The sequence below is a fragment of the Podarcis vaucheri genome (assembly GCF_965113315.1).
Source record: "Podarcis vaucheri genome assembly, chromosome: 6".
NCBI lineage: Eukaryota > Metazoa > Chordata > Lepidosauria > Squamata > Lacertidae > Podarcis > Podarcis vaucheri.
Window position 1 is genome coordinate 26,609,991 of NC_138764.1, and position 21,595 is coordinate 26,631,585.

Here is a 21,595-nt window from a genome sequence, read left to right on the forward strand (position 1 = left end):
GAATGGCTCCGAAGATTAAGAAGGTAGAAATCTGCCCAAAAACCTGTTCCGACCATAACGCCGTGAAGATGGAAATGAAATCTACAACAACTGGTCAGTTTAGATGGAGAATGAATGACACCCTATTTCAAGATAGAGAGATCCACATGAAGGCCCAAAAAACTCTAAAGGACTATTTTGAAATCAATCTAAAGGGCGATGTGGAAAAAAGAGTGATCTGGGACGCAAGTAAAGCTGTGATGCGAGGATTTTTGATTCAACAAAACTCAATAAAGAAGAGAAAACAGAATGAGAAAAAGGAAAAATTTTTGGAAAAGATAAAAGAAGGAGAGAAAAAATTAAGATCAAAACCAAAGTCCCAGGAGATTTTGAGGGAGATTAAGTTGTATCAAACACAATATATGGAATTGATGAACCAAGAGATAGAATGGAAAATAAAGCAAATGAAACAAAAGACATTTGAGTCGGCAGACAAATGTGGTAAACTTCTGGCATGGCAACTTAAGAAAAGACAGAAATTAAATACAGTCACAAGTCTAGAAGTGGATGGAAAAAATATATCTAAACCCAACGAGATAAGAAATTGCTTTGTGAGTTATTTTAAAAAACTCTATTCCCAAGGATTACAAAATGAAGAGGACATAGATAAATTCCTTAATAAATATGGATTACAAAAAATATCTCATCATAGCAAGGTGGAGCTAAACCAGAGAATAACAGAACAAGAGATAGAGGGTGCCATTCAGGATATGCAATTGGGCAAATCTCCAGGGCCAGACGGACTGACTTCCAGATATTACAAATCTTTAAAGGAATGGCTAATACAACCGTTAAAGGAAGTTTGTAACGAGATCTTAGAGGGAAAAAAGGTACCCGAATCGTGGAAAGAAGCATATATCTCACTCATACCAAAGACAGAGACTGAAAAGACTCAACTGAAGAACTACCGCCCAATTTCGTTATTGAATGTGGATTACAAAATTTTTGCAGACATTTTAGCAAAAAGATTTAAAAGAGTATTGATGGAGAAGATTCACAGAGACCAAGCAGGCTTTCTCCCAAAAAGACACCTCTCAGACAATGTTAGGAACATAATAGACATTTTGGAAAAGTTAGAGGTGAATATAAATACTAAAGCAGTTTTGATATTTGTGGATGCGGAGAAAGCCTTTGACAATATTTCGTGGAGTTTTATGAAAAAGAATCTTCATGGGATGGGGGTAGGACAAGGATTTGAGAATGGTATGGGTGCAATATATTCCGAACAAAAAGCTAAGCTAATTGTAAACAATGTAATAACTGAGGAACTTAAGATAGAAAAAGGAACACGACAGGGGTGCCCAATTTCCCCATTGCTTTTTATTTCGGTCCTGGAGGTGTTGCTGAACATGATTAGAGATGACCAGCAAGTTAAAGGTGTACAGGTCGGAACTAAACACTATAAGTTAAGAGCGTTCGCAGATGACCTTGTATTGACTTTGCAGGAGCCAAACACTAGTACAAAAAGAGTGTTGGAAATAATCCAACAATTTGGGCAGGTAGCCGGATTTAAATTGAATAAACAAAAAACTAAAGTCTTAGGGAAAAACCTAACAGATATGGAAAAGAATAAGTTTCAAGAAGAGACAGGTCTGACGGTGGTTAAGAAGGTGAAATATCTAGGGGTTAATTTAACATCTAAAAATTTGAATCTGTATAAGGACAATTATGAAAAATGCTGGTCAGAAATTAAAAAAGATCTAGAAATATGGTCAAATTTGAGATTGTCAATGTTAGGCCGAATTGCAGTGATTAAGATGAATGTATTGCCTAGAATGTTATTTTTATTTCAAACTTTGCAGATTATTGACAAGATGGACTGTTTCAAGAGGTGGCAGAAAGATATTGCGAAATTTGTCTGGCAGGGCAAAAAGCCCAGAATAAAATATAAAATATTAACAGATGCAAAAGAAAGAGGGGGATTTGCCCTGCCGGACTTAAAATTGTACTATGAAGCAGCAGCATTCTGCTGGCTGAAAGAGTGGATGCTCCTCGAGAATACAGATATCTTGGACTTAGAAGGTTTCAATAATGCATTTGGCTGGCATGCATATCTATGGTATGACAAAATCAAAGTGCATAGTGCCTTTAAAAATCATATTGTAAGGAAAGCGTTGTTCAATGTTTGGATGAGATATAAAGATCTGTTGGAAAACAAAACCCCTAGAGGGTTGTCACCCTTAGAGGCTAAGGCCCACAAGAAAGTTAATATGGAGGACGGATGGCCAAAGTATTGTGAGATCTTAGAACAGGATGGAGAGAAACTGAAATTAAAGAGCCATGAAAAACTAAAACCCAAAGTACAAGATTGGCTCCACTATTATCAAATAATGGAGGTTTTCAAACAAGACAGGAAAATTGGCTTCCAGGTGGAAAAATCAAAACTTGAGACAGAATTGTTAGAACCCAATACTAAGAATTTGTCAAGAATGTATAACTTGCTGTTGAAATGGAATACACAAGACGAAACAGTTAAATCAGTTATGATTAAGTGGGCACAGGATATTGGTCATAATATTATGTCTGCTGACTGGGAAAGGTTGTGGAACACTGGTATTAAATTTACGGCATGTAGTGCTTTAAAGGAAAATGTTATGAAAATGGTCTATAGGTGGTACATGACCCCAGTTAAGCTAGCAAAAATTTACCATTTGCCTGATAACAAATGTTGGAAATGTAAGGAAACTGAAGGTACTTTTTATCATCTTTGGTGGACATGCCCGAAGATTAAGGCTTTCTGGGAGATGATATATAATGAAATGAAAAAGGTATTTAAATATACCTTTCTTAAGAAACCAGAGGCCTTTCTCTTGGGCATTGTCGGCCAATTGGTGCCAAAAAAGGATAGAACTTTTTTCATGTATGCAACAACAGCAGCAAGAATACTGATCGCAAAGTATTGGAAGACACAAGATTTACCCACCTTGGAAGAATGGCAGATGAAAGTGATTGACTATATGACATTGGCGGAAATGACAAGCAGAATTCGTGACCAGGGAAAGGAGACTGCGGAAGAAGATTGGAAGAAATTTAAGATTTATCTTAAGAACTATTATAAACTTGATGAAGCTTAGAATGTCGAGATTTTACAGAGAGAAAGGGTTGCAGTAATATAAGATCAGATTAAGAAAGGACTATGATGAATTAGGATGGGAAAGAACATTTATAAGTTGCTATAAAATTTGGACATGAGGATGCAGAAAGGGGAGGTATGGGGAAGTCCGAGGAAAGAAGTCTATGAAAGGACATTTTGAAATTATATTTGTTTGTTTGTCTGTTTTTCTTTTATGTTTGTTTGTTATAAAAACTTTTGTAAAACTAATAAAAATTTTATAAAAAAAAAAAAGAGAGAATACACAATCCCTTCTTCTCACCAGGGTCACAGTACATGTTCATTATCTGCACATGACTAGTTACACAGAACACATTCATCATATATTTCACCTTTAGGGCTTGTGAAAGTACAATAATCAAGCAAGAGCCAAGCAATGAATGAATGAATGAATGAATGAATGAATGAATGAATGAGAGAGACATTTCTCTCTCTATATGCCTGGCTAATCTCTTTGTGGAAAGATGCTAAGGCAGCCTTTAAACCAGTGGTGTCAAACCTGTGTCCCTGCCAATGGACTTCAGCTTCCATCAGACCAGTCAGCATGGTCAATGGGCAGGGATGATGGCAGTTGACAGTCCAACCACAACTGGAGGGCCACAGGTTCCCTATCCCTGCTTTTTAACACCGTTCCTGAGAAGTACTTTTTGGGAAGTTCATCCCACAATACAGTTTTAATATTTAAAGGCCTGTACCCATGTGGGTGGGGCTAAATGGGTGGATCATTCTTGTGGGATCAGCACCATGGGAATGAATCAGTGTTTTCCATACTGCTCCTGCACTATACAATGAGCACTGCATGTTAAGAACTCATTGAGATTTTTAAAAAGTTTGATCATTCTGTGCCAGTGGGGAGCAGGGAGCAGTTGAGAAAACAGAACAGTAATATTGTTTCCAGATATTTACTATGACAAGGATTAGCATGAATAGATGTCAGCTCTATCCTTATGGTGATAAATGAAGGCTTGGTCTGAGGCCAAAATGTTTTGTCAAAATGTTTTCCTAACACTGGACTGACATTGCATGAGTTTAGTCACATTTACAGGCAATTCTGAGCAATTGAACGTTAGCCATACTGTGATACCTGAGCCCTATTCTTAAGAACATTTACTTAGAAAACCACCCACACTTGGATTTGTTTGTCCCTGGCACAACAAAATTCCAGGTATTTGAGCATTTCCCCTTGATATTTTAAGCTTGAATGAAAATGAAGTACTATAGCAGCAAAAAGAGAGTACCAAAAGTTAGCAGATTATCAGTATGGCCAATATACTTTCCAGACGGTAAGGAGAGGAGGGGAGGGGAGGGAGTCAAACTATTGCTGAGCACTTTGCTAGATTCTAGAAACAAAGAGAATCTATTATAAGTAAATCACATTTCCCTGGCACCGAATTCTCCATTTTGGAGATGTTGGTCAAGTGTGGTTCACCATCTTTACCCACACACTTAGAAACACAATGGTTGCTTCTATGACACTGGTAGTTGTGCTAGTGTCATGAGCCTCCAACTGGAAAGACTGGCAGCAGTCCCTCTTCTGACCACTTTGTCACCTTTCATATATTCTTTCAAATCTAAAAATTCTGTATGAGCCCGAGCCATTCCAACATCACATTAAAATGTTTAGGCATCTCTTCAAACAGAGCTAAAATAAGCACTAGAGTAGCCTAACACTGACTTGGAGTATCTTAAAGGTTCTTCATCCTCTCATGAATTAATATGTAGTCTAATCCTCCAGGGAATTCCCCTGTCCATGCCTCATTGACACAAATACACATAAACAGAGTAGGTTAGACCCGAGACTGTTCTCTCAGTGGTGGCCAAAATCTGTCACCTTGCTGCATAGTAAGTAATGCCATGTCTGCTCCCATCAAGGGAAACACTCTTGTCATTGGGAAACCATTTAAACTTTTCTATTCCTCACTTTCACTGGAGATTGCATGTTTCTCTTGCAAGTGCAAGAGTTCTCCCCTTCCATCTATAAGGTGGGGGGAAAGGCAAACAAGTTACCTCTATAGAAAACATGTCTCTCCATCCCTTCCAATATTTGAGAAAAGCTAGATACTAGTGGCACTGGAAGGAGCTAATTCCAAGCTTGTGTACAGTGAGCAACAAAACAGCAAACCTGCTGTGGTCACCTCATAAACAGAAAGGTGTTAACCAAGTTAAAGAGAAAATCCAGTTGTAAACCAAGCAACTGGTGCTTGCAAAGCAAAATTTCTGCAGAAACCCATATCAAAGTGCAAGTCTTCAAAATTATAGTGTGCTGGTTGGTCTAACCCAGGGATGAGAAATCGGTGGCTGTCCAGATATTATTTGTTCCCAGCTCCCATCATCCCTGACCATTGACCATGCTAGCCGGGGCTAATGGGAGTTGGGAGTCCAACAACATGGTGGAGGGTGGGGTGGGGGCTCAGGTTCCCCATCTGAAGTTGAAACCTAGCCTTACAAATTAATTATCAAGTTGCAACCATGTAGATGTACAAAGAATTTTCTCAACGTGGCTAACAATTCAAATTCCAGTGGAAATTGCTACTGTCTTTAGAAAGGGGAGGAAAGATGGAAGCTTGCCATTACACACAGTGTTTAAAAAGCAAATGAAAATGCATTTGTTTATTTTGTCTTACCTTCCAATTACTTTTATGTCTGAGATTGCATAAAAGTAGCGTGTCAAGTGCTGTGGATCCACATATATTTCCCCTGTTGCTGGCCTGAGCAGTCTTATCCTTAAGTCTGTGACCGTAAAGAAATCTCTTAGGTTCTTGGTTGTGTCGAGCTGCCCATAGAGAGAAGCCATATTATGGAGCCGTGGCCCCGCAAAAAATGCAAATCTGTCCTTAATCTCAAAGTGGAGGATTTTACTGTTTGCCATGTACCCCATAGAATATTCTTCTGTGCAAATGATTTCTAGGACTGTTTGTTGGGACAAATCCCTCACTGTTTTTGGTTCCATGTTGAAAGCATTTAAACAATCTGTAGCGTAATACTGATATGGCTGCCACGTCCGACCATAGTCGAGGGACTTCTCCAGGATCATTAGGTCTGGGCGGCCAGATTCAAAGGTGATGACTATGTTGTCCGTTAGCTCGATGGTTTTGTTCCAGTACAGGGTGATGTTCACAAGGAGAGGCTGGGGGTAACCCTTCCAAGTGGTAGACTGCCAATAGGTGGAGGGATACCTTCCTTCAGCATCAAACATCAGTTCAGGAGGATGCGCCAGTTCATCAATGGCTGCATCACACTCATTGCACATGTAGGGATTTCCCTGGAAAGAAGGGGAAAAAACAGCTGTAAGAAGGATGGCCGCTTGGATGAAATGATTATGAGAGTGTAGTCAGTTTCACAGGTTATAGCTATTGGTTTATTCAACTTCCAAATAATTGGCAAAAGGTTGCATGCCAGAGGCATGGGAGATTTAGACCTTTGGAGAGTCTCTTCACTATAAAACAAAAGTGAAATAACTGTTAATCATTATTTAACCTGCCCAAGAAAAACTACACAAGATATCTATAACTTGCTGCAACTGCAGGGACCCCTGATTTTCATCAGAGCAGGAGTGGGAGGGTGTGCTCTTAACACAGACTCCGATGCCCACCATTTTCTCAGTGTAAAGCTTTCCTCAAAAGAGCAGCGGGTGGGTTGGGAAACAGTATGAAGGAATGGACTGGGGAAATGGCCTTTGAGGAAAGGACTAACGTCACTGCAGCAAACCAGGGGGCTCCTGCAGTTGCTTTACGCAAGAAATCAAACAGTTGGGGGAGATTAGCTCACAGATCTCCCACATTTGATGTAGTCTGGCCCTCAGTGTATCAGAAACCATGTGGGTGTTCAGGAGCTTACATCCTTTGTGTACAGTGATACCTCGTGTTACAAACGCTTCAGGTTACAAACTCCGCTAACCTGGAAGTAGTTACCTCGGGTTGCGAACTTTGCCCCAGGATGAGAACGGAAATCACGCAGCAGCAGGGGGAGGCCCCATTAGCGAAAGTGTGCCTCAGGTTAAGAATGGTTTCTGGTTAAGAATGGACCTCTGGAACGAATTAAGTTGGTAAGGTAAAGTTAAAGGGACCCCTGACCATTAGGTCCAGTCATGACCGACTCTGGGGTTGCGGAGCTTTATTGGCTGAGGGAGCCGGCGTACAGCTTCCGGGTCATGTGGCCAGCATGACTAAGCCACTTTTGGCGAACCAGAGCAGCACACGGAAACGCCATTTACCTTCCTGCCGGAGGGGTACCTATTTATCTACTAGCACTTTGACGTGCTTTCGAACTGCTAGGTTGGCAGGAGCGGGGACCGAGCAACGGGAGCTCACCCTGTCGCGGGAATTCGAACAGCCAACCTTCTGATCGGCAAGTCCTAGGCTCTGTGGTTTAATCCACAGCACCACCCGCATCCCTAAGAGGTACCACTGTATTATAGATATTTATTGACATAAACAACCAACTGATGCCTGCTCAGTGTTATATATGCAGATACTGGATATGTTAACTGGCTAATAGAACTAACCAGTGACTATACATTGATGACTGGAGTGGCAAACATGTGCCATCTGTTCTAGTCTGATGGATTTTAAATGTAAAAGCACCCGTGAAATGTAAGAAGCTGTCTTATACTGATTCATTATACTGACTGGCAGAAGTTCTCCAGGGTTTCAGACCAGGGTCTTTTTCAACCTTACCTGGAGATGTCAGGGATTGAAACACAGATGTTTGGTACGGAAACAAAATGCTCAGCCACAAATGATGCTCTTTTGAATTCCTGCAGTAGAGACCCAACCGATGTATGCCCAATAATGAAATTGCCCTTAAAAACTCAATGTCCATTTTTGCAACACATCAGTGGCTACAGCTATTGCATTTGCAAATTGTCTTTTTACAACTGCCTTTCTGTTAAGGAGTGGATTTCCTAAATCTGAACAAGAATAGTCCTGCTTTGTCTTTTTCTTAAATAAAGCCTTCCTCCACAGTTATGTGGTTAGCAAATTTTAATGTTAGCCTTACTGAGGCTTAAGAGGAACAAAATTGTTTATTTACCCTGAATGAGTTGCTGGTAATCAACTCACCCCTCCCCCCCAAGGAACAATGAACAAGTGCCTAACAGCTCAACAGCCCTTGATTCTTTTTAGAAATATGCTCAGTAGCGAAGCTAGGAATGTTTCTTTCTTCTTTAAATCACAAGTGCATTGCCCAAGAAGAGCAGTGCAAAACAATGGTCCCTTCTAGGGCAAATGCATCCAGATAAGCCATACAGACTGTATGCATTCCTCTGTAAAACAATACCCACTGTGGCATTTTGGATTCCTTTTGTCCCTTGGCCTCAAATATGTCATGCTTAACTGTGTGCCTGTTTGGTGATGTCTTCCTTTAAAGACCTTTACACTGCTCACCACAAATCATTTTGTTGTGCCGCAAGACTACAAGCTCAGGGGCTTGATCCGGACATCTGCTACCCTATTACTTACAAACTAGCAGAGTACTTCATGTAAGACTTATTTCTCTCTCCCTCTCCTTCTCTCCCTCCCTCCTGCCCTCCAGTAGATGCTGGCTCCAATTTATCAGGACAAGATAATCCAGCACCACTTGATTAGGGAGGTGGGCGATGACATCAACTCTGTAACTGGACTGCTCCTGAGGTGGTGGCTGGAGATATGAACTGCACGTTTATATATAATCTTGCCAATAAGCGGGCAGCTTTTACTGCCGCTTTCCCTCCGTGGCAAGGTGAAAGTGAATTATTCTCCTCTTGACCTTTCGATGCATTAACTCGAGAGCTGCCACCTTTGCCTTTCGCTCCAAAAGGCTATCTTGTTTGGAGGCTGGGGTGGCTCAAAAAATGCTACTCCAAGAGCATCACAATGGGCTAAATCATGTCTCTTAAATCATCTGTATATCAGTTCAGCTTCTGGCAGCTCAAATCCATGATAAGTGCTGTTGCAGCTAAATACCGACCCTATTAGAGGCAAGGAGAGCACAGAGACTGCTCTGCTTACTGCTATGGAGAGGGGGTGAGATGACTTTGTGCCATCATATGGGCAAGTTTTTATTGGCCCATAAGATCCACTGGCTGTTGCAAAATCAAGCATAAGGACTGCACACATGTCTACCCACCCTGGACAAACCTGTTAGCAAGGCCATTAAAAGCAAGGCAAGAAAATAGTGGAAGAAGATAAATGTGAAGACGCGTATACTTTGGAATCAGTTGGAAGGGGAAAATAGCCTTGCAAATAAGTCCATAAAGGTTACTAGCCCAGAAGCATTTTTGCCAGTCCTTCTGTACTCACAGTAAGAATTCAGTTCACACCGAGAGCCTGGAAAAAAGAAACCAACCCTCTTCCAATTTACAAAGGCTTCCTTGCCTGCAGAATAGCGGGTTGCCTCTTGTGCACTGCCAACCATGACGAAGCATAGATCCAGAAAAGAGGACAAAGGAGGTTGCCTGCTTTTTATAAAATTTGCATGTGCTAATTATATGTATAGATGTAAATTAAGAAATACTTATTGCAATTTAAACAGAAGTACAGGACATACCAGCATTGTGGAGAAGACTTGTTTGCTATCTAGGTACTGATAAATGTTGATGAGCAACTTCAATGACCTTGATGTTTTCTGTTCTTAGTGTTCATTGTCTTGAAACAGGACCGCCCTAGAGGATTCCTTCAAATAGAGAGGTCTGTCCTCTGATAGCCCTTCAAACATGACAACCTACTGCAGAATGGGAGGGGAGGAAATGGTCCCAAGTCCTGCAGGCAGGAAGGTCCCAAGGCCAGTTTCCTGCATGTGTGCCATAGGAATCTTACATAGGGGTCTGATCCTTTACCTGGGCATAACAAGTGCTGCTTCTAGGATTTCCCACCTGCAAAATATGAGCTTGACTTGCTCACAGGATTTTATTACCCTGCATTACAAATCATAACTAGGTTTACTCATGCAGGTGTTTAAGGGCGTTTGAGTCCAACAAATAAAATTTGAATGCTGTAGGGTGGTTCTTGATAATAATTTAATGACTTTGGATTTTTGGATTGAGACATGGAAAGACTACACTGCTGGAGACACTACTTTCTCAGAAGCTGAGAAAGGCCTGTAAAGAGATGGGAGTTGATGTATTCCTGGAATTCTTTTTCTTGAAATGATCCTATTTTAGATGGTCTATAAAGACTTTAACAAAAATCCAGGCACACATTCAATTAATATCACCTATGTGCTGTTTTTCACCTGTGTTTGTCATCTTACTGCTCCTTTTTGCTCTATTTCTATTTTTGTATCAGTATTAATGTTCTTGTATGTTTTTTGGGTGTATTTTTGTGTAGAAAAGTGGGATAAAAATGAACTAAGCATACATTTTAAAAGGAGCATTGACAGATTTCTTCCAGGACTTGTCCTAAAGTCTTGAGGTCAACAGGTTGTATCCAAGAAAGTCATACTCAGAGTAGATCTGTTGAAATCATTGATTGCAATGGATCTACTCTGATTATGACTTCGTTGGATACCACCCAACATTTCCAGAAGATGCCAAAATTTCCGCAAACAACATTGTATATTTCAGAGAATTGAATATTAGTTACTGAGAGGGTTAACCACTGTTCCATCTTTTTCATTGCAAGAAATTTCTGTTCTAATTACTGTGAGTTCTTTTTTCATATCTTGGTAGGGGAATAATTCTCTAGATAATTAATCTTTCCCTTTTCCACCCTGTGTAATTACTATCGTATTTCTTCCCATCTCCTAACCTTAGGGCTTTGGAGCTTTTCAATCATCCCCACTGTGATCCCAGTCTCCAATAATGGCTTCTCCCCTGGTCATCAGGTAAGTTGCAAGATTTATATTCATGTCAGTTTCAAGGAAATCAACTCGTCCTGCCATTCCCCAGAGCAGTGGTTCCCAACCTTTTCGGCATGGTGACCCACTAATCAAAAGTTACTTGGTACATTGATTTTTGGACCTTCGGTCTTTGGCAGTTGCCGATTTCATGTATTTTAACTGTAAGGTTGCCTATTTTATAACTTAAGGCCCCCATTAATGTGAGATTTGTTGAAATATTTATAGTACTTTCAAAGTTATTCAGGTTTTTTTAAAAAATAAAATAAAGGGAGGGCATGAACACCAATAATCTGACTGCAGGATGTTACTTCATAATGACTTCATGTTGTAATTTGCCAGTGATTAGGTCCCTTTCCTCCTCTAAGCTGCAACACTCCCTCTTGACTCCACACATTTAAACAAGTCCAGAACAGTCTATGTCTCTTAAATTCTATGTCTGACCATGCATGCCTTCTACTTCAAGCTTACCACAGAAGTCAGCTATGTTCTCCTGAACCTGAATGTGGAGATCAGGCTACTGATCCCCATCCCACAAACATATGATATCGTTGTTGCTCCAGGCTCCTGCCCTCTTTGCACAAAAAAGTCCCCCCTCTTTTTCTCCGCTTGCTGATGCCAAACTGGGCAGCTTATTCCTTGTATTAAGCACAAAGGATCTACAAAAGTTGAATCTCTTTTACCCCCACCAAAAGAAAATCTCTAGACCTGTTTTCGGCAATTTGGCAGGCATAATTTACTCTGTGCTTTTAAATTTAATCCACTTTGGCCAAAAGGGGTAGCAGTTGTAGCTGCTTTTAACTTCCCCATTATAGGGAACACATAAGTTTGCATTATACAAAGCAGCTCAGAACCCAAAGCACAGAGGGAAGTGAACACAGAATGAATCAAACAGGTACAATTTTTTGTTGGATACAAGGAAAATTGGGGGGGGGGGAGGCATGCCCATACCTAGTATATGCTAAAGTACAGAAATATGCTGGAAAACATTCAAAGAACATGTCTAAAACCATCACAACACAATCCAGCCACTTTTATGGCTTACAATGTAATTAACTGTGCTTCCCTTTGGCTGGCTCATGCCCTTGTTTTATCATTTCCTCCCATGCATGCTCAGTAACATTTTTTTTTTTACACATCTTACACATTCAATGAAATGCAGAGGATTTAAAAACAACAACAAATATTACAAGTAAAATTGATAGCATGCTCAGCTAGCCATTGAAAAATCAGTTTAATATATTCAGTGGTCCCCCCTGCCCCCCAATCAAATGAAAACACTACATGTTTTCAACTCTATTGGGATTTATAGATTTTGAATACATGTAAATGTGAACTTTACATAAAGAGGTCAGGATTATACAAATCACACCATGACTTGAAATTAGGCAGCTTCAAAGTTTGTCAACACCTGGCTTGCCTGAGTAACTATTAACTTGCATGCTAGTTTTTCCTGTGGAAACCCCCCCCCCCACTCACCCAAAACACACAACTACTTTATCTGGAGGTCAGGGATATCAGAATGTAGAAAATCAAAGCTACTGAACAGCAAGTTACATACATTTATATTAAGCTGCTCTGACAGCTGCCTTTGGTCTCCTAAAGCACAGCCAAGAAACTCCGATTGTGGATCTGTTGTGATTCTTTATATTGAAAACTAAAGCTACTCCAACACTACACAAGGGTCCCTAGATGCTACCAGACAGCAGGTTTTAGGAAGTTGAATGGATAACCTAGATTGGATACTGCTGTGTCTCCTTAAAGCACTGCCTGTTCCCTTGCAGCAAAGCAGGCAGGAGCTGCTAAAGAATATTAACTACTTGATTAGGAGGAAATTGGCTGGCCTTTCAGAGTGGTCTTTGAACAGGTGAGCTGAATCCCCAGGAACCTAGCTGCTGGATATGACCTTCCACCTACCATAACTCGAGTAAGATTCAGAACAAAGTTGAAAAGGCGGTCAACAGGGCTAGATGAGTGGGCAGAACACAGATAGAAAGGATGAGAAGGAAGGGTAGGGAGAGAATGGCGCTCAGCTCAGGCAGAAATTGGTGTCTTCTAACCCATGCCCCAAACTCAGAAATGTACTAATTGCATACCAGGACACAGATGCTCCATGCCCAGGGCTATGCATGCGTGTCTGTGTGCTGCATGTGCAGAAGCACAATTACACAAGAAACACAATAATTTATCACTGGGCAGACAATTCGGTGTTGTTGTGGCCATGAGGTGGTGGCCATTTTTAGTGAAGGCCATGACAGGGTCTAAAGGCCTGGGCATAGTGCCCCCACCCCACTGCATTCTAGCAGGCTTAGCTGGTGACAGTGGCAGCAGTGGTGGTCACAATGGGAGCTGGCATTTTTAATTCCCCAGCCATTAGCAGGTGACTAACAGTGCTTGGTGCTGAACCACACCTGCCCAGTCCTTGCATTACTTGTACAACACAATCAGGGAATGCAGGAACCAGATCATGGCTAGGCCTGAAGCAGCAGATCTATTTTGGATGGAACCAAATGGTTTTGTGGTTCACTCTGAAATGTATGTGCTGTGTGTGTGTGAGTGAGTGAGAGAGAGAGAGAGAAAGAAAAAGAAAAAAGAGAAAGAGAAGTACAGTCATACCTCGGGTTACAGATGCTTCAGGTTGCATTTTTTTCGGGTTGCGGACCGCCAAAACCTGGAAGTACTGGAACAGGTTACTTTCGGGTTTTGGCGGTCGCGCATGCGCAGAAGCGCCGAATCGCAACCCGCACGTGCACAGACGTGGGTTGCGAACCCTGAGGGTTGTGAATGTGCATCCCGTACGGATCACATTCGCAACCCTAGCGTCTACTGTATGAGTTGGAAATCCAGTTCTGGTGCAAGCTGAGCCAGGCTCATTTGAACAACAGCTTTGTCCTTTGCCTGGATCCATTCCTCACAATCATTTCAAGTAGCAAAACATTACTGAAACTGTTGTGTAAGCAAATCACTCCAAATGAGCTTCCTGCCTAAACGGCTACTGATAAAGCAAAATCAATCAATCAGAGTGTTCTGTTTGGTTTCATTGAGCTAAATGATGTTATAGAGGTTAACAATTTGATGATTATGGAGGAGGAACGAATGAGAGGGTGACAGTAGTCTTAGGCAGGAGAAGGCAGGCAGGAATCCCAGTGCAAACCCAATAAAAGAGATGTTCCGAACTTCAGTGGGGAGAGAACTTAAACTGATCCTAGGCATTGCTGTGGGGGAAAGAATCGGGCATGTGTGTCTTTCTGCAAAATGTTTACTATGTTTATGTACAGTGAGGACTTTCCTGTAACAAGCCATTTTGTGCTGGCACCCACACCACTTTTATCATTATATGAGTACTGGCACCTCATTTTCTTTAACAAAAAGGTAAAGGTAAAGGGACCCCTGACTGTTAGGTCCAGTCACGGACGACTCTGGAGTTGCGGCGCTCATCTCGCTTTATTGGCCGAGGGAGCCGGCGTACAGCTTCTGGGTCATGTGGCCAGCATGACTAAGCTGCTTCTGGCGAACCAGAGCAGCACACGGAAACGTCATTTACCTTCCCGCCGGAGCGGTACCTATTTATCTACTTGCACTTTGACGTGCTTTCGAACTGCTAGGTTGGCAGGAGCAGGGACCAAGCAATCGGAGCTTACCCCATTGCGGGGATTTGAACCACCAACATTCTGATCAGCAAGCCCAAGGCTCAGTGGTTTAGACCACAGCGCTACTCGCGTGCATGTATAATCATGACACACTGATATAGTAACACTGTCTATACGGCCCATCTACACTATACATTTAAAAGCACTGCCATGCCATACCCACAGGTATCCCAGAAAAAAAGGGGATATCCCGTTTTCTCGTAGGAGAGCATGGTGGTCATTTTGGGTGCCATGATTTTGTGCAATTTCATGGAGGGATGTCACCCTGAAAAAATGCTCTCCCCTGAAAATGCATTTGGGGTGAGGCTGCGATCCTGCACGGTACTTCCAAAACATGCATTTTTGGGCATTGTGTGAGCACAGCCGTGAAAAAGGCGTGTGTTTGGGGCTCCGTGATCTTGCGCAGGAGCACAGGCAGAATTACATGCATCCCAGTTTGGGGACTCAGTAAGTTGGGAGGGCATTTCAGTCCACTTTGAGAAGCCATGGTTTCCTCTGCGTTAAATGTATATAGTGCAAATGGGGCCATTTCAAAGCATTATGGCAATGTTTAGAACCTCTCCCCTTAAAAACAACAGGCAAAACTTACCTTCCCCAAAAGACAAAAAAGCAGGCCACCTCCAACCAAACAGCCCCACCCACAAAAGTAAAAACAAAACCCCTTCTTAATTAAAAATAAGTAATAATAATAATGATGATAATTTATTATTTATACCCCGCCCATCTGGCTGGGCTTCCCCAGCCACTCTGGGCAGCTTCCAACAAAATATTAAAATACAGTAATGCATCAAACATTAAAAGCTTCCCTAAACAGGCTGCCTTCAGATGTCTTCTAAAAGTCTGGTAGTAGTTGTTCTCTTTGACATCTGGGCGGGTGCCACTACTGAGAAGGCCCTCTGCCTGGTTCCCTGTAACTTGGCTTCTCGCAGTAAGGGAACCACCAGAAGGCCCCTGGCGCTGGACCTCAGTGTCCGGGTAGAACGATGGGGGTGGAGATGCTCCTTCAGATATACTGGACCAAGTAAATTGCAAGGGTCTTCGCGGGCACTAGTATGGTGTCTGAAGGTACTGTGGTGCCCCATCATTAGGGGACTATGCATCTTCATGCCATTGAAAGCTTTTCCTGCTTGGTTGCTGTAGATCAAGGTGCTGTTAAAGGCACAAAAGGAAAGCCATAGCCCTTGTTGGTGCAGTCAGGAGCCTGTGGCTCCACACTATGGTGCTGTAGGATGATTTCATTCTCTGCTGTGCAGCTGAACTTAACCTCCGCAGTGCATGCGTGTATGTGTGTACATACATGCATATGTATAGGTGCAGACACGTGCACACACAAACACACACATTTAGCTTGAAAGCAGCTCAATTAAACTAAAAATGAAATGAAATCTTTGCAGTCTGCCAAAACGTTTGGCTATATTGCTGACTTTCCAAAGTGTGACGAGGCAAAAATAATAAAATTGTAATGCTGTGAGAGGCAATGTGCTAATTAATAGCAGCCTGAATCACTCCCAGAGGTGCTGTGGGGGGAAAACACACTTAGAACACTGTGATGCAGAAGGGCGAAAACAAAATCCCCCCATTTTCCTTGCTAATAGTTGGGAAAGTATTTAGAGGCTTTCTGTTCAATTATTTGAAAATATTTTAGATAGGTTTTTTTTTTTTTTTAAGGCATGCTGCCGCCCCCCCTCCCGCCCCCATTTGGTCCAGCTGAAGTGCTGCTTCTTGGAAGTCTTTGGCAAAGATCTGTTCGAGACTGCCTGCTGGTCACAAGATAATTAGCTCCAGTTGCTTATGCTCGAGTCTGTTAGATGTCACTAGCAGAGAAAATGTGCTTTGTTTTGACAAGTAAGGGAATGGCTTTTCTCCCCCCTTGCATTCATTTCAGCATTAGGAGCATTAAGGAGGATTATCACAAGGGCATTAAAATATGTAATCAATCCTTTTAACAAAGATCCTTTTCATTCTGCTTTACTGCCACCCAAATACTAAACACATTTCCTGAGAGGCAAGCCAAATGGATTTCAGGGGAAGTTTTATTTCCTTTCCAGGACATGCTAATTCGTTAAAAACCCAATGTTCCTGGAAAGTATACAAACACACCCCTGACCCTGACCCTGACCCAAACCCTCATGCCCTAATCTCAGATGTGTGGCATGGGAGGGCAGTGATTACCTAGTCAAGAAGAAACCCTTTCCCCATTTTTAGAGACCATGTTATTATTATTTTTGTATTAAATGTCTTAGCTGCTTTGCTTAGAAACACAGATAGCTGCCTGATGCATCAGCAGAACATCTAGCCAGGCACTTGTCTACACCAGTCTTCCTCCAACCTGGTACTTCTGTCTGCCCAAGCATGCATGACAAAAGGGGTGAGAGAATATTGAAGCTTTAGCCCAAGACATCTGTAGTGGTTCTTCAGGGTTCCAGACAGGAGTGTTTCCTACCTTCCACCTGAAGACGTCAGAGAGTGAACCTGGGATGTTATGCATGCAAAGCATGTGCTCTACCACCAAGCTATGTTCCTGCCCTTTGGCTCAACTGACACCTTATTGCTTCATATGCTTTAGTGCTGAGTCCTCACACGTTCCAGTTAAATCCATATTTACTCAAATTAAGCCCTGTTTCTCAGTGAGTGCGATATGGATTTATCGTTCTAACCTTACGAGCCAGTACACCAGCAAATAGGTTATTAGGGTTGCGTTCAATGACTGCTACATCAGCGCCACCTGACCAAGAGGACTCCATGCTAGCACAGTTGCTGTACAAGAGGCTGCGGCTACCCAGGCACCGACCAATGTTTCCAGCTCCGTGACAGGCGCACAGCACAGTGCTGCTGTACAACACTGAACCAATCAGGGAGGATGCATGGAAAGGTCGGAGTGGAGGTGGTAGAGCAATAATGGGGGGAGGAGAGATGGAAAATAACGCCAATATTTTTCACATCCAGCAAGCAATTGGGCCCCTTTGGTTTCAGATAGTACATGAGTAGTCAAGTCTAAAAAGTCCAGAACACAAATTTTCTAGCTCATTTACCAGAAGTATTGTATTTGGCATTAAAACTCTCAAAGTGTATATTTGATTCTGACCAAACTAAGCCTCTTAGATGCAAGGGCCTGCCTGCCTGCCTGCATCTAGTTGCACAGTGCATCAGATGGTGGTACAGTATGTGATCCTTGCATATACACTGTTCTTCCTTACACACTCAGAGATGCACACTGCCCATCACACTAATGGCCCCTTGCCTAGTGAAAGCAAATACAACATCATGACTGAGCTTATATTGGTGTTTGCAGTTGTTGTGACTTTGCAGCTCTTCTGGTTGAAATATTTATCCTCTTGCTTCCTACTGCAAGGATCCTTCCGCAGCATATTCTGTAGCTCTGAACTTGATTAAAGCAGTTGCTTTCTCAAAAACATTTTATCCCTGTATGTAAGACTGCTAATACCATGTGGACCTTTAAAAAAAATAATCAGGAAGAAAGATGCAGGGTGGGGACTTAACCTTTCAGGAGCATGAACACTGGGAAGCTATATCACAGATTACATGCCATAATAGATACCTGGCTAAATCCCTCCAGAGGATTGGTGGGGGGATTTTTGCAAAGTGCAAAGACCATCAAGGTCAAGTGGGTCAAGATTCTATGGAGCTAAAAATAAATTCTGAGCAATCAAATCTCAAAAACCTTTTAAAAAAAGAATAAGGAAGAAATGCTGCTGTCTGGTGTTATAGTTTGGATACAAGAAATATAGAACAGACCTCAAAAACATTTCCTGATGTAAGAGTAAAGTCACTGGAAGATTTTAGGGGATGAATCTAAAGTGAGATAGGTTTACAGTTGCATAGCAGACTCATATCTCCTGAATCTCCAAATGATAGTAAACACCTAAAGTGTCTGAACTTTCCGCTGGATTCATAAAATTAAGCTCATTTCAGACATCCAGCTGAACTTTCTCAATGTCTGCAACTGGTCAGAAATCTCTAGATTCTAATGTTTGACGATGACATAATTGCATGCTACAGCCTAAAAGCATCTAAGTTCAGACAGGGCATATTTCAGATGTGTAAAATCTGATTCAAAGCTAGTTTAGTGACATAATATAGTCCAGCAAATGTTTGTGTAAGATCTGGACATCTCTGTGTTTAAGGAGCTATACCACAAAGCTTGCCCAAAGTGTGCTATAGCCTGCAACCTGCTACATGGGTGAAGAAGATGGGTGAAAGGTCAAATGAAAATGTAAGCACCTGCCCCTGGCAGTGAATTCACATTCCAGATGTCTATATTTATTTTAGGAGATATTTATACTGGAAGATGTTTGCAAAAGAAGAGCAGCATCAGGCATTTCCCTTGAATGTTACATTCAATGAGCGTACAATCTGTGTACACAAATAGTTGAGCTATTCACCTGCATAATTATTCAGCGCCTAGGGCTTGCCGATTGAAAGGTCGGCGGTTCGAATCCCCGCGGCGGGGTGCGCTCCCGCTGCTCGGTCCCAGCGCCTGCCAACCTAGCAGTTCGAAAGCACCCCCGGGTGCAAGTAGATAAATAGGTACCGCTTACCAGCGAGAAGGTAAACGGCGTTCCGTGTGCTGCGCTGGCTCGCCAGATGCAGCTTTGTCACGCTGGCCACATGACCCGGAAGTGTCTCCAGACAGCGCTGGCCCCCGGCCAATAGAGTGAGATGGGCGCACAAACCCCAGAGTCTGTCAAGACTGGCCCGTTCGGGCAGGGGTACCTTTACCTTTAATATTCAATGAGTGTGCAGTCTGTATACTACACAACAGGCAAGTTGCACAAATCTGAATGAATGGGGAAATGGAAGCACAGTGCTTCATGTTTTCCATTCCTACTCAGATACAGTGGTGGCTCATGAGGAGCCGAAGTGGCAGTGGTGTACACTTACTAGTGGTGCTGCACTCATCAGGATAGGGTGGGACAAGGTGGCACCAAGGCCAGGGCAGTTCCAGGTCCATGCACAATTCCACCTCATGCGTATTGAGCTCTGACAGAGTGGTACTCACAGCTGGTGAGCTGTTTTTGGCTTGGTGAGTTTAGAACTTGTGCTGTTATGCAAGTAAATCTTAATTCTGACCCTCGAGGATCTCTCTGTGTGATGCGGAATTCTTCCTGCTTTTTGCAACCAGCAAGATGGGTTGCAAACACTGAGGGAATTGAGTGATTGCTAAGAGCTTGTTTGCTTTTAATTTGCATTTTAGTAAGCTGTCCTGAGGCCTTACTTCCCTGCATCACATAGGCCTGGTTTCTGCTGTGTGTGTGTGTGTGTGTGTGTGTGTGTGAGAGAGAGAGAGAGAGAGAGAGAGAGAGAGAGAGAGAGAGAGAGAGATGGAGACAGATACAGAGAGACGCAGCTAGAGAACCTTTTGATTTCTGTCTGCTCTGGGTGTTAACATGTTTCCCTAGATTGTGTGCAGATATTGTGCCCTTCACCTGGCTATTTCCAAGACTATCTTCATCCTCTGACTGGTTCTTTGGTCTCTTCAGATTGTGCAGCTGCATTTAACAGTACCACCTCATAGAACCTTGAACAGCCTTGAACTGCTGAAGTGGAATTGAAGTGCCCAAGTTCTCTTCTTTAGAGCAATGCTGCTATTCTTAATGCAGTCCTTGCTTACCATATGCTTGTTGCTTAGCAGTTCCAGAAATAATAACCTGCTCTTTGAAAGCCATGCCTTTTTAATGTGCTCAGAAGTAAATGGAGGCCCAGCTGTGGAATGAATGGGTGTATTTTCATCGCAGCAGCCACTCACTCCCCCAAATGGTGAAAAGTGTGTGTGTGTGTGTATATATATATATATATATTTGCTTTCGTAGATTTTCACGGGTACAGGAATGCAGGTTTTGGTGTCTTCGGGTGTCTTCCCGTGTAAGAGTCGGGGTGTCTGTGCGACGTTTCGACGAGGTCTCACTCGTCATCTTCAGGCTGGTGCTTTCGGCTTCTTGTTACTGGAACAGAGCAGAGTCTGGTGTTTGAGTTCCTATAAATACTGTTGAGGGGTGTGGTGTATAGCCTCCAACGTTCTGGGCAAAGAGGAAGTTCCTAGATTAGTGTGCCTTTTCTTCTTTTGTTCCTTAATTACTTGAGGGATATCTTGGGTGATTTCTAATCCAAAAAGAAACACCCCCCAAAAACCAAGACACAGAAGAAAACAATGGCATGGCCCTCCTTCCTTATATCAAGGGCACTACAGACAAAATCAGCAAAATCCTCCATAAACACAATATCAAAACAGCCTTCTGCACCAACCAAAAAATAGCCAATATCCTCAAAAACCCAAAAGACAAAATCCAGCTGGAAAACCAAGGGGTCTATGAAATACCCTGCAAAGTCTGCCCAGCCACGTACATTGGACAAACAAACAGACGAATAAATGCACGTATCGCAGAACACAAGAATGCCGTCAAAAAAGAAGAAAAAACTTCCTCTCTTTTCCAACACATGAAAGAAACAGGACATGAAATTAATTTTGCAGATTCCAAATTGCTCTTTAACATGGAACATCACCACAAGAGAATAATCATGGAAGCCATCGAGATAGAGAAACACCCTCACAACATGAACAAGCGTGACGACACGTCCCGCCTGCCAGACATCTGGAAATTAGCCCTCCCCACAAAAACCGACACCAGAACCAGAGGCACACAGAACGCCGTCACCAATCAACCACACCAGACCCAAACCCAGACCCTCTCCACAGACATATTACAGACTCCATCCAGTAGCCAAACTATAGTGGCACCTCCGGATGCTGCACCCCCCTGCAATCCCTACACAGATCTGGCTGGCACAAGGCACAAAACCATAGCTCGCCCCTATACACGAAGCCAAGCCAGAGCACAACTAAATGCAGCACAGCCATCTTCTCAGAAAAACTCTTCACAAGCTCAAGAGGTCAAGACACGAAAGCTTTAGCAACTAATCTACACTTAATGACCCACCCAGTGATATTCTGAATATCACTCAT

The 21,595-nt window shown here is 42.5% G+C and overlaps 1 protein-coding gene and 1 long non-coding RNA gene across 15 annotated transcripts in view; one reads left to right on the plus strand and one right to left on the minus strand.

Moving 5' to 3' along the window:
* The window catches only part of NTNG1 (netrin G1), a 229,726-nt gene that overhangs the window by 130,608 nt on the left and 77,523 nt on the right, over positions 1-21,595 (minus strand). For all 11 annotated transcript variants that reach the window (XM_082227890.1, XM_082227886.1, XM_082227892.1 and 8 more), the window contains exon 3: positions 5,776-6,413. In XM_082227890.1, the coding sequence (XP_082084016.1) occupies positions 5,776-6,413 (638 nt within the window). The remainder of the gene's footprint in view (positions 1-5,775; positions 6,414-21,595) is intronic.
* The window catches only part of LOC309535186, a 65,064-nt gene that overhangs the window by 17,338 nt on the left and 26,131 nt on the right, over positions 1-21,595 (plus strand). For all 4 annotated transcript variants that reach the window (XR_014221078.1, XR_014221079.1, XR_014221080.1 and 1 more), the window contains exon 2: positions 10,881-10,951. This is a non-coding gene — a long non-coding RNA (uncharacterized lncRNA). The remainder of the gene's footprint in view (positions 1-10,880; positions 10,952-21,595) is intronic.